Source organism: Apodemus sylvaticus, chromosome 6, assembly GCF_947179515.1.
Source record: "Apodemus sylvaticus chromosome 6, mApoSyl1.1, whole genome shotgun sequence".
Lineage (NCBI taxonomy): Eukaryota > Metazoa > Chordata > Mammalia > Rodentia > Muridae > Apodemus > Apodemus sylvaticus.
This window is the reverse complement of record NC_067477.1, coordinates 5,362,701-5,376,410: the sequence shown is the minus strand read 5'-3', so window position 1 is coordinate 5,376,410 and position 13,710 is coordinate 5,362,701. Positions and strand designations below refer to the sequence as shown.

Here is a 13,710-nt window from a genome sequence, read left to right as displayed (position 1 = left end):
TTGCTGGTCAAAGGAAAAATACAAAAAGAAGAACTGTCAATCCTGAACATCTATGCCCCAAATGCAAGGGCACCCTCTTCCGTAAAAGAAACTTTATTAAAACTAAAAGCACACATTGCACCTAACACAATAATTGTGGGTGACTTCAACACTGCACTTTCCTCAATGGACCGATCAGGAAAACAGAAACTAAACAGGGACACAATGAAACTAATTGAAGCTTTGGACCAATTAGATTTAACAGATATATATAGAACATTCTATCCTAAAACAAAAGAATATACCTTTTTCTCAGCACCTCATGGTACCTTCTCCAAAATCGACCATATAATTGGTCACAAGACAGACCTCAACAAATATAAGAAGATCGAACTAATCCCATGCCTCCTATCTGATCACTATGGAGTAAAAGTGGTCTTCAATAGCAACAGAAACAACAGAAAGCCCACATACACGTGGAAACTGAACAATACTCTACTCAATGATACCTTGGTCAAGGAAGAAATAAAGAAAGAAATTAAAGACTTTTTAGAACACAATGAAAATGAAAACACAACATACCCAAATCTATGGGACACAATGAAAGCAGTGCTAAGAGGAAAACTCATAGCCCTGAGTGCCTCCAAAAAGAAAATGGAGAGAGCATACATTACCAGCTTAATGACACACCTGAAAGCCCTGGAACAAAAAGAAGCTATTTCGCCCAGGAGGAGTAGAAGGCAGGAAATCATCAAACTCAGGGCCGAAATCAATCAAGTAGAAACAAAGAGAACCATACAAAAAATCAACAATACCAGGAGCTGGTTCTTTGAGAAAATCAACAAAATAGATAAACCCTTAGCCAGAATGACCAAAGGGCACAGAGAAAGTATCCAAATTAACAAACTTAGAAATGAAAAGGGAGATATAACAACGGAAACTGAGGAAATCCAAAAAATCATCAGATCCTACTACAAGAGCCTATACTCAACACAACTGGAGAATCTGGAGGAAATGGACAATTTCCTTGACAGATACCAAATACCAAAATTAAATCAGGACCAACTAGACCATCTAAACAGTCCCATAATGCCTAAAGAAATAGAAGGAGTCATAGAAAGTCTTCCAACCAAAAAAAGCACAGGACCAGATGGCTTCAGTGCAGAATTCTACCAGACCTTCAAAGAAGAGTTAACACCAATACTCTTCAAACTATTCCACAAAATAGAAACAGAAGGAACACTACCCAATTCCTTCTACGAAGCCACAATTACGCTGATACCAAAGCCACACAAAGATCCAACAAAGAAAGAGAACTTCAGACCAATTTCCCTTATGAACATCGATGAAAAAATACTCAATAAAATTCTTGCCAACCGAATCCAAGAACACATCAAAACGATCATCCACCATGATCAAGTAGGCTTTATCCCGGGAATGCAGGGTTGGTTCAATATACGGAAATCCATCAATACAATCCACTACATAAACAAACTCAAAGAACAAAACCACATGGTCATTTCATTGGATGCTGAAAAAGCATTTGACAAAATTCAGCATCCCTTCATGCTTAAAGTCTTGGAGAGAACAGGAATTCAAGGCCCATACCTAAACATAGTAAAAGCAATATACAGCAAACCGGTAGCCAGCATCAAACTAAATGGAGAGAAACTTGAAGCAATCCCACTGAAATCAGGGACCAGACAAGACTGCCCCCTTTCTCCTTATCTTTTCAATATTGTACTTGAGGTACTAGCTCGGGCAATTCGACAACATAAGGAGGTCAAAGGGATACAAATTGGAAAGGAAGAAGTCAAACTATCATTATTTGCAGACGACATGATCGTCTACCTAAGTGACCCAAAGAACTCCACTAGAGAGCTCCTACAGCTGATAAACAACTTCAGCAAAGTGGCAGGTTATAAAGTCAACTCAAGCAAATCAGTGGCCTTCCTATACTCAAAGGATAAGCAGGCTGAGAAAGAAATTAGGGAAATGACCCCCTTCACAATAGCCACAAACAGTATAAAGTATCTTGGGGTGACTCTTACCAAACATGTGAAAGATCTGTATGACAAGAACTTCAAGACTCTGAAGAAGGAAATGGAAGAAGACCTCAAAAAATGGGAAAACCTCCAATGCTCATGGATCGGTAGAATCAATATAGTTAAAATGGCCATTTTGCCTAAAGCACTATACAGATTCAATGCAATACCCATCAAAATCCCAACTCAATTCTTCACAGAGTTAGAAAGAGCAGTTATCAAATTCATCTGGAACAACAAAAAACCCAGGATAGCTAAAACTATTCTCAGCAACAAAAGGAAATCTGGGGGAATCAGTATCCCTGACCTCAAGCAATACTACAGAGCAATAGTGTTAAAAACTGCATGGTATTGGTACAGTGACAGGCAGGAGGATCAATGGAACAGGATTGAAGATCCAGAAATGAACCCACACACCTATGGCCACTTGATCCTCGACAAAGAGGCTGAAAACATCCAATGGAAAAAAGATAGCCTTTTCAACAAATGGTGCTGGTTCAACTGGAGGTCAGCATGCAGAAGAATGCGAATTGATCCATCCTTGTCTCCTTGTACTAAGCTCAAATCCAAATGGATCAAGGACCTCCACATAAAGCCAGACACTCTGAAGCTAATAGAAAAAAAACTGGGGAAGACCCTTGAGGACATCGGTACAGGAAGAAAGTTTCTGAACAGAACACCAATAGCGTATGCTCTAAGAGCAAGAATTGACAAATGGGACCTCATAAAATTACAAAGTTTCTGTAAGGCAAAGGACACCATCAAGAGGACAAATCGGCAACCAACAAATTGGGAAAAGATCTTCACCAATCCTACATCAGATAGAGGGCTAATATCCAATATATATAAAGAACTCAAGAAGTTAGACTCCAGAAAACCAAACAACCCTATTAAAAAATGGGGTACAGAGTTAAACAAAGAATTCTCACCTGAAGAACTTCGGATGGCGGAGAAGCATCTTAAAAAATGCTCAACTTCATTAGTCATTAGGGAAATGCAAATCAAAACAACCCTAAGATTTCATCTTACACCAGTCAGAATGGCTAAGATTAAAAATTCAGGAGACAGCAGGTGTTGGAGAGGGTGTGGAGAAAGAGGAACACTCCTCCACTGCTGGTGGGGTTGCAAATTGGTACAACCACTCTGGAAATCAGTCTGGCGGTTCCTCCGAAAACTGGGCACCTTACTTCCAGAAGATCCTGCTATACCACTCCTGGGCATATACCCAGAAGACTCCCCACCATGTAATAAGGATACATGTTCTACTATGTTCATAGCAGCCCTATTTGTAATTGCCAGATGCTGGAAAGAACCCAGGTATCCCTCAACAGAAGAGTGGATGCAAAAAATGTAGTATATCTACACAATGGAGTACTATTCAGCCATTAGAAACAATGAATTCATGAAATTCTTAGGCAAATGGATGGAGCTAGAGAATATCATACTAAGTGAGGTAACCCAGACTCAAAAGGTGAATCATGGTATGTACTCACTAATAAGTGGATATTAACCTAGAAAACTGGAATACCCAAAACATAATCCACACATCAAATGAGGTACAAGAAGAAAGGAGGAGTGGCCCCTGGTTCTGGAAAGACTCAGTGAAACAGTATTCAGCAAAACCAGAACGGGGAAGTGGGAAGGGGTGGGTGGGAGGACAGGGGAAGAGAAGGGGGCTTGCGGGACTTTCGGAGAGTGGGGGGGGGCTAGAAGAGGGGAAATCATTTGAAATGTAAATAAATTATATCGAATAAAAAAAAGAAGTTGGCAGGATTTTACAGCTCAGATTTATATTTTACTTTATTCTTGGGTATTCAAAAAAAATTTCTAGTCTTTCTCACAATTCAGAGATATATTTTATCATGCATAATCACAGTTTTCCTTTTCTGTTGCTTTATTAAAGAAGAAATATATATATGGAGGTGGTCACTACTGATGATATTGAAAAATTATGGGCTACTCTAGGATTATCCTTAATCAGCGTCTTGTAATTCATAGATATTCTTTTGCAAAATTGACAAAAACACAATAGGTCTCTAAGGAACAGACAGAAAAATGGACATACCAAATAACCGCATCTGAATTAGTCTTCAAGTTAATCTTCTCAGAGTCTTCTCATTCCCAGGACATCTTGTTGTTCCTCCACTGGTGTTTCTGACATGCTCAGGATGTGGCTTCAATACTGTGTCTTGCACAGAAATAGACCACAGAGTCCTCAGATGTCAGTTTTCTAAACACCATATAGGCTGTGCTGGAAGATTTGTCTACAGTCAATGTGGCCTTGCCCTTGAACTTTTCATTGTAGTTAGTACTACCAGAGTTAGGATTAATATTTCCAATCCACTCAAAGCTCTTTCCATGACTCTGCTTAACCCAGTGCATGTAGTAGTCAGTAAATGTATAACCAGAAGATTTATAGGAAATCTTCACAGAGGCCCCAGGCTTCACCAGTTCAGCCCCAGATTGCTGCAGCTGGACCTGGGAGTGGACAGCTGTGGAGGGAAAGATAGAGTGGTTATTATTGTCAAGTTAGTGTATGGCCAGACCTCAAACCTGCTACTATGAGACCCTTACCTATAGCTGTTGCTACCAGGAAGAAGATGATATAGCTCCGTCCCATGGTGAAGTCCTGTGTACTCAGGGACTGGGAAGAGGATAGTGACTTTATGATTTTGTTGGGTATAGACACCCCTATATTTACCATCACAGACTCACATGATTTGCATATTTATGAGCGGGGTACATATTATATAAGGACCCACTCCTGCAAGAAAAAGACACCTGGGTCAGGAATCACACTGCAGAGTCCAAAGTCCTAACCTTGTCAAAGGAAATTTGTCCCATACCCTACAACTCAGTCTTGTTCCGAGACTTTGTAACATCCTGGCCTATGCTCTAGAGAGATTTGCATCTTGAGTCAGTGGCTCCTCTCAAGGCAAGGATAACAGATGGATTTAATGTGATTACAAGGATGACAATACTAATGGCAAATTTTAAAAACAACTAAGTTATTAGAATTTACAACCTCCTTTCTTTTTTCTTTATTTGTTTTCTATATTCTTTGTTTACATTCCAAATGCTTTACAGCCTCCTTTCAATACATATAATTAACATTTGCCTTTTCAACAACTTATATACTAAAAAACCACATAAATGATCAAAACTAAATATATTTCACAACCATTTGTACATGAATTATTTATTTATCACAATACCTAAACTATAGAAATAAACTATATATGGATCAACAAAAGATTGCATCAATAAGATAAGTTTCCATATATATTTTTGAATTGTTTAACAAAGAATCTTCATTGTGTTTGAGCATGGAAATGTTACATGTCAATCACAAGAGGTTCATGTAATTAATGTAGGAAACAGCAGAATATAGAGAATCCCTCCACATCCACAGCATCTCTCTGCTGAAGATTCTTGGCCCAATTGTGCCCCCTGCTGGTCCTGTACTCAACTGCAGATAGATATCCCATCATAAAGTTGTGCAGTCTGACTTGAACAGTATCATCCCTGAAAAGACTGAGTTTACATTTTCAGCCTCCGGGAGAAATGGCTCTTGTTTATCTGGTGTCTCAGTATCTGAATTTAAGTTGTTTATTTATTATCATGACTGTTGTCCTCAATCTCAATCATTTTCCTAATGGCAGTTAGATATAGCTCCAGCAGTTCTCATTTGTAATAAGGTGTGAATAGACAGATCAAGGACTTTGCTGCCTTCATCAGGCTGTACCTGGGCCAGAGAAGCTGAGTGCGGCAAGACAACAATGAGTCTTGAGCTCATATTCATTCTCCCTGCCATGTATTCATGTATGAATTCCTGTAATAGTGACATACAACAAAATGAGGAAGAACCTCTTAGGTACTCATAGAAAAGTTAACAGTCCAAGAGGAATTCACATTAATAAGAAAAAAAATCAAGCAAATCAATTCTGCAAGTAAATCTGTTCCACAACCTTCATGTACCTCCAAAAATGGGATCAGGGTATAGAGGGAATTCCTCTGACAAGGATCCTAATGTGTGGAGAATATGTTTATTTAGAAAGCTTTATCTCCACCTAAATAGATTATCAATGCAAGGTCCTCATATTCCTGGGCATGGCATGTGTTATTAAATCATTTTAGGAGTTGATGTTTTATTAAGTAAGGATAGATTTGGAATATTATCTCAGGATAGGGGGAAACCAATCACACTGTGTAAAAACATGTGTGCATATGTACTTAACTATCTGGAGGTTTTTTGTTTTCTGTTTTTTGTTTGTTTGTTTGGTTGGTTGGTTTTGGTTTTGCAAGAGAGGGTTTCTCTGTTTAGCCTTGACTGTCCTGGAACTCACTCTGTAGACCAAGCTGGCCTTGAACTCAGAAATCCACCTGCCTCTGCCTCCCAGAGTGCTGGGATTACAGGCATGCACCACCACTGCCCAGCTGGAGTATATTTAAATATATTTTGAAAACACGTCTATGTGAATTCAGAATATTCATAAATATTGTGCTTTAACATAGGGTTCCCAACTTAGATGCACATAATATTGCAGGATAGAAGGAGGACCAGTTGAATTCACACTCTATCATCCATACCTAGTTAAAATCCATGTGATGTCCTATGAATTGTCAATTCATATACCAGCATTCTGAGAACATCAAGGATTTCTTCTATAGATTAATACTTATACCTACAATCCAGTGTGCTAGATGTATGTGTCCTGGAATTTAGGAACCCCTAATTTTCTGGATAATGTCTATATATAATGCTGTACTTCATGTTCCAGTATATGGGTGGAGATGGCATAAATATGTTGCAATGCACAGGAATGCATTAGTATTATTGAATTACATAAGCTTCTTCCCCTTATAATGTAATCAATGCATAAATGCCTGGGCTCCATAAGATTGTAAATAAAAATTATGAGTGTATTCTCCTGAGTTAAACTAATATGAGGATCATAATAATTGCTGATTCCTTGCAATGTGTGAGCAGCTGCTTTCCTTGAATATATGAACATATTGAATTGTAGGATTTTAAATTTTTTTTTTGTTCTTTTATTGTATATGACCTTTACCTCCTCCTTTGGCTGTGCTCTCTTTTCATTTATTACAAATACCTTAAAATTCCTTTTGGACCAATCTACATTTGGTGATTCTGAACATCACTTAAAGACTGGGCACCATTTCACAATTCCAGGTCCCTTCGCAGAGAGGATTGTTTCTAGAAACTGGCTCACATCTTCTCACTCTGATGTGCTCAAGGATTGGTATACCATGGCATCCTCAGCTGGCAAATGCAGAAAATGCAGGAATATATACTGGAGAGATGTTTTAGGGAATCAGTGAAATGTTGAGTCTGTAACTTACCCCTGAATTCAGCAACTCATTCTTCTGTGACAATGTCCTGAATCACCATCTGACATTACTTAAGAGTCCTCAACAAAGCACTGAGGATCACTGTCACACTCTTTATCCCAAAGACTGTAAAAGATTTGTATCATTGTTGATAGTGTTTTGTAAATCATGTGATTACTGGGCAGGAAGGATATTGAGAATGGGTAATACTATGAGTTTGGAATCAGTAATCAATTCATATCATTGCACACACACACCCTAATCTTTTGAAGGACCTGGGATGATTATATATTTCTTAAGAGTATTTCAACATACCCAGTTGGTTGTGGCAAATACCTTTAATCCAAGGATTCAAGAAGTAGGGACCAATGGATCTCTGCCTTTGAGGCTAATCTAGACTACAGAGAGAATTCCAGGACATCAAGCACTATACAGAGAAACCATGCCTTGAAAATCAAAGCAAATGTGTGATCAAACACTTCTGATCCAAAATTATTGATCCAATGATGGTAGATATATGTGCTCACATTAACACCAGCATGGGTACAATAATATACTTTTACAATGCATATCCTAACTCTGAGTAAATACAGAAGGACTCAAGTTGATTGATTAGAGACTTAAGCCTTGTCTTCCTCTAGATCCCAACTTGTGTTTATAACTTAAATTAAACCGTGTATATTAATCTATATTCTTCATTAGCTACTCTTCCTTCAGCCTTGGTCTGATTCTCTCTACATCTGCTGAGCAAAATTTGCCCCTGACTCTTTCCCAGAGTTTCTATCTTTCCCCATAAGTCCTACCTTTTCTCTCCTACTTTGTGACAGGCCATAGCATTTTATTATGCCAGTCAAAAACTGAGAGTAGGTGTGTTTTAAAAATATGTTTAGAGATATGAAAAACAATGTGAAATGCTGGTATGCATTCAAATTTATACTGCCTAAAAATCAGTATATGAATAATTCAAAGATAATGTGCACAGTACACAAAAAGACCAACCCAACACAAGTCTACATGGAACAAGTCCACTCATTTAATACTCCACCTCTCTGAATCTTACAGGCAAGTTCACTACAAAATTTCCTTATAAAATAAGAAGCAAGTTTTAATCTTCTTATTACTTTCTTCAATACTTAACCCCAATATTGAGCAAGTCTGCACGCTACTCCTCCCTATTTTCTCAGCTGCATGACAGTTTGCTGCTCCTTCAGATCTTCTGATATACTGTAGAGGCAAGACTGTGACAGTGTGCCTGACACCTTAATAGAAAACAGAGTCCTCAGATATCAGGCTTCTGAGTTCTATTAGCTGTGGTGAACATTGTGACTGCATCCAGTATGGATGTTTCTTCTGATCTCTCTCTCTCTCTCTCTCTCTCTCTCTCTCTCTCTCTCTCTCTCTCTCTCTCTCTCTCTCTCTCTCTCATGTGTATGGTCCATCTCCAATTTCCTGCCTCAGCTCCATGCCCTGAGACTCAGGAGCGGATTTTGCCATCCAAATGCAGAGGGAAAGGCTGGAAAGGACTTCAGGAATGGTAACTAACAAGCCATTTGGCAGAACATGGTGAGCCAGGTCACCACTGATCACAGTCAATACACATTCTGCTGTTTTACAGAGTCATTAAGAGGACAGAAAAAATAACTGTGCAGGGCAAAGATGGCTGATGTAAGTGACTAAAATATTGAAGCAGCCCAGAACTTTCAAAATGCTTAGAAGTTGAACCAATTTTGAACTGAGTGCTGAAGCACGCCTGTATTTCCAACAATGACTAATTATTGATAACTCTACTTGGAGAACCTGATCATGGACTAACTGTAGGAAGAGTCTGAATATTAGAGATCTGCCATGAGAATGACTCCAGAGTTGCAGCACAGAATTGGCAGTTAAATATTGACTTGATGATGTCATAAAGTGCAAGGAGCAATAAGCTGATGGAAACTGAAATAACATCTTTGTTTTTAGCAACAGAGATCTGTATAGCTATGTCCATACTTAATTATGAGTGAAAGTGATCTCAACCCTAAAGTGACCTTGTACTTATTCTGAGAATATGTGTGAGTATTGAACATTTAATGTTCTCCATACATTCTGACCTGATTATAGTCAGTGCAGGAAAACAATAAAAGATGGACCTATATACCAGTAGGTAACTGACCAGAAATTACTGAAAACTGTAAAACCAGATTGTACATGAGCATGCAAGAAATAACCAAACATGTTTCTTTTTCTGGGATGTTCTTATTTATTGAATACTAATAAATACACAAAATTAGCCCCCCTCTCCCCGTGTGTTCCCAATATTTATTAAAAATATGTTTTCAACAGTATGTTGAGGTTACTACTTTTCTCTCTGCCAACTTCTTACAGATCCTCATACCCTCACTATCAACTCAACTTTACAGTCTTTCTTTCATTAATTAACAAAACAAAAACAAAAACAAAAACACAAATATCATTTTTATTTCTTTCTCTCTCTCTTTCTCTCTCTCTCTCTCTCTTACACACACACACACACACACACACACACACACACACATGCACACACACACACACACACACACACACTATTTCTTCTCTCTCTCAAAAGAAAACCAAATCTGAAACCAAATATTCAAGGAAATACACAAAGCAGAAAAAGTGCCTAAAGAATATCGTGTAAGACAAACACTGTACAAATATGCCATTGTGTAGGTTTTGTTTGTCCAACTCATGGAAATAGAGTCCTCCAAGTGTGTTTAAAATAGCCAGTAAGCCTCCACTGAAGAATACTAAAATATTTTTGCAAGTGAATAAGAGTTATAGATATATTCTTCGCTAATAGTTTGAGCACATATCCACTTTTCTCCCTGTGTAGAGTGTTTCATTGGCTTCAATCTTTGTGAGCCCTGTCTTTATTCCCACAGTCTATAAAAGTTCATATGCACATCAGCCCTAATTTTTTCTGGATGAGTCAGATTCTTTGGAGTTATCCATTGTCTCTGGCTCTTAAAATATTTCCAACTCCTTTTTTGCAATGGTCTCTCAAACCTGATGATGATGACAAATGGAATGCTTGAATATCTTGCATGCTCTACAAATTGTTTATTTGTGGTTTTTTCTTGCTTCCCTTCTGCTGCAAAAAAAAAAATCAAATGATGGTGGATTGACATAGAGATTTAAGTGTATATGTGGTTATTCAATTAAAAATCATCTTATCAGGGGCTGGAGAGGTGGTTCAGCAGTTAAAAGCACAGACTGCTCTTGCAGATGTCCTGAGTTCAATTACCAGCAACCACATGGTGACTCAAACCATCTGTACTAGGATGTGATGCCCTCTTCTTTTGTGTGTGAAGACAGCTACAGTGTGTAGATATACATAAAATAAATATGTGGTTATTTAGAAAAGCATCCTATTAATATAATGCTTTAGTAAAACAGTAGCCTTAGGTTTTCAACTAGGACTATAATCCATCCAATTTCCAGTCCTTGGCAGCCTTAACAGTGTGAACCTTAGTTTTAACCTTAGCCATTCTAACTGGTGTGAGGTGAAATCTCAGGGTTGTTTTGATTAGCATTTCCCTAATGATTAATGATGTTGAACATTACTTAAGGAGCTTCTCAGCCATCCAAAGTTCTTCATGTGAAAATCCTTTGTTTAGCTCTGTACCCCACTTTTTAATAGGGTTATTTGGTTCTCTGGGGCCTAACTTCTTGAATTCTTTGTACATATTAGATATTAGCCCTCTGTCAGATTTAGCATTGGTGAAGATCCTTTCCCAATCTATTGGTTGACATTTTGTTCTTATGACAGTGTCCTTTGCCTTACAGAAACTTTGTAATTTTATGAGGTTCCATTTGTCAATTCTTGATCTTAGAGCATAAGATATTGGTGTTCTGTTCAGAAACTTTTCCCCTGTGCACATGTCCTCAAGGGTCTTCCCCAGTTTCTTTTCTATTAGTTTCAGTGTGTCATGTTTTATGTGGAGGTCCTTGATCCATTTGGAGTTGAGCTTAGTACAAGGAGATAAGAGTGGATCCATATGCATTCTTCTGCATGCTGACCTCCAATTGAACCAGCACCATTTGTTGAAAAGGCTATCGTTTTTTCCACTGGATGTTTTCAGCTCGTTTGTCGAAGATCAAGTGACCATAGGTGTGTGGGTTCATTTCTGGATCTTCAATCCTATTCCATTGATCCATTTGCCACTCATTGTACCAATACCATGCAGTTTTTATCACTATTACCCTGTAGGACACAGCAGGTGTTGGCGAGGATGTGGAGAAAGAGGAACACTCCTCCAAATCAGTCTGGTGGTTCTTCAGAAATCTGGGCATGACACTTCCGGAGGACCCTGCTATACCTCTCCTGGGCATATACCCAGAGGATTCCTTGGCATGCAATAAGGACACATGCTCCACTATGTTCATAGCAACCTTATTTATAATATCCAGAAGCTGGAAAGAACCCAGATGTCCCTCAAAGGAGGAATGGATACAGAAAATGTGGTATACTTAAACAATGGAATACTACTCAGAAATTAAAAACAATGAATTCATGAAATTCTTAGGCAAATGGTCAAAACTGGAAAATATCATCCTAAGTGAGGTAATCCAATCACAAAAGATTACACATGGAATGCAATCACTGATAAGTGGATATTAATTAGCCCAGAAACTCTGAATTCTCAAGACACAGTTAGCATATCAAATGATACCCAAGAAGAGGGAAAGAGAGTGCCCTAGCTCTGAAAAGGGTTGATCCCCCATTGTAGGGATGTACCAGGACAGGTAAATGGGTGGGGGCTGATTAGGAAATAGGTGAAGGGAAGAGGGCTTATGAGACCGATGGGGAGGGGGGAATTGAGAAAGGGGAAAGCATTCGGAATGTAAACAAAGAATATAAAACATAAAATAATAATAATAATAATAAATGTTTCCATAGGAACTACACAGGTTATCAGCATAGAGCCTTGAAGACAGAGCTTAGAGGAGAATTATGTAGATATTTGAGAGAAGGCCTGGGTTAGCCTTAATTTTTATTTTATTTTTGCTATTCTTAGGTGCAAATTTCTGAATTTGGGTTGTAGTTGGTTCCTACACTGGGATAAATGTGAAGTACCAGCTCCTATCATTGTGAGGTGGCTACTCATTTGCTGTTATGAGAAATGTGGGTGTGAGAGGGTATATACTACTTCTCCTGTGGGAGCGAAAGAGAGCATTGTGAATACTCTCTGACAATGTCTTTTCTGCTAGGAAATTGTACAGAAGTCATGATGTGCTAGTTAGAATCAAAGACACCTACTTCACATGCCAATAACATGTGAATATTCCCTACCACAGCAGAGAGTCAGTTTCCTGGATCACATTTTTCTGATCTGTTTAGTCACTGTCCAGTGCCTTCATGTTTGTACTGAACTCTCTTTGTGGCAATTTTTAAACTAAAGAAATATTGTTTGTTTGTTCAGTTCTATCAGATGCTGAACATTCTTGAAAGTCACAGTAGGCAAAATATGCGGGAAGTTCCACACTAGGCATGGGGGATTTTATACATTGCTTCAGAGATGTTAAGTCACAATGTATTCTACCTCATTATTGTCGTTATTTCTCTATAGAGGATAGAAAATATATTAACAAGAATAAAGACCATGCAGTGGAAGCTTTGATGGGGTAGGGGATGGTGAGTCTTGTAAGAGTCTTGCTACCAAGGATAGTAAGTCATCTGAGGGGGAAAAGAATTTTACTTTGCTTGTCCCTCCATTAAAAACTTGAGAGATTTTCCAAGAGTTCCTGTCACCCTTAGATACAGAACTGCTGTTGAAGGTGTTCAGAGGCTTTAAGGGTAAGAGGTACATTTCAAATATGTGGAAATCACAAATAATTTTGATTGAGGATTAACAGCAATTTAATTTAGGGGTTGTACTTAGACCTACGATCCATTTTTAAGTTATATATTTTTTTGTTTACATCTAGTTTCTTGAGAATGTGTTATGGTAAATATGAAGAAATGGACCAGCAGGCCTTTGCAGTACCTCGACCAACTGGCTAACCACATGGTCAACTCAGCAGTCTCTATGGCTTGAAGTACTCAAGTCCCTTGATAGATCATTGCCATACCAGCCCTATGCAACAATCATGCACCTAGTGGTTAGCAGCTACACCAACCATCAACTGGGTAGAAACAACCTCTTGAAGATTATGGTTAACTAATCAGATTTATTTATCAATAAATTTTAAATTTACAAGATGACATTACAATAATTTCAGAACCAATTGATAATTACAAAAGCTGCCCACCTAGATTACACAAAGCATCCAAATTATTCCAACCTTATGATATCATAACTACCTGTGTCTA

General features: G+C 38.2%; 1 gene segment (V, D, J or C); it reads right to left on the bottom strand.

Annotated features, from left to right (window-relative positions):
• Positions 1-4,187: 4,187 nt before the first annotated feature.
• LOC127687768 (Ig heavy chain V region 1-72-like) lies at positions 4,188-4,670 on the bottom strand. The segment is given in 2 exon segments: positions 4,188-4,516; positions 4,599-4,670. Coding segments are annotated over 2 exon segments (375 nt in total).
• Positions 4,671-13,710: the final 9,040 nt, after the last annotated feature.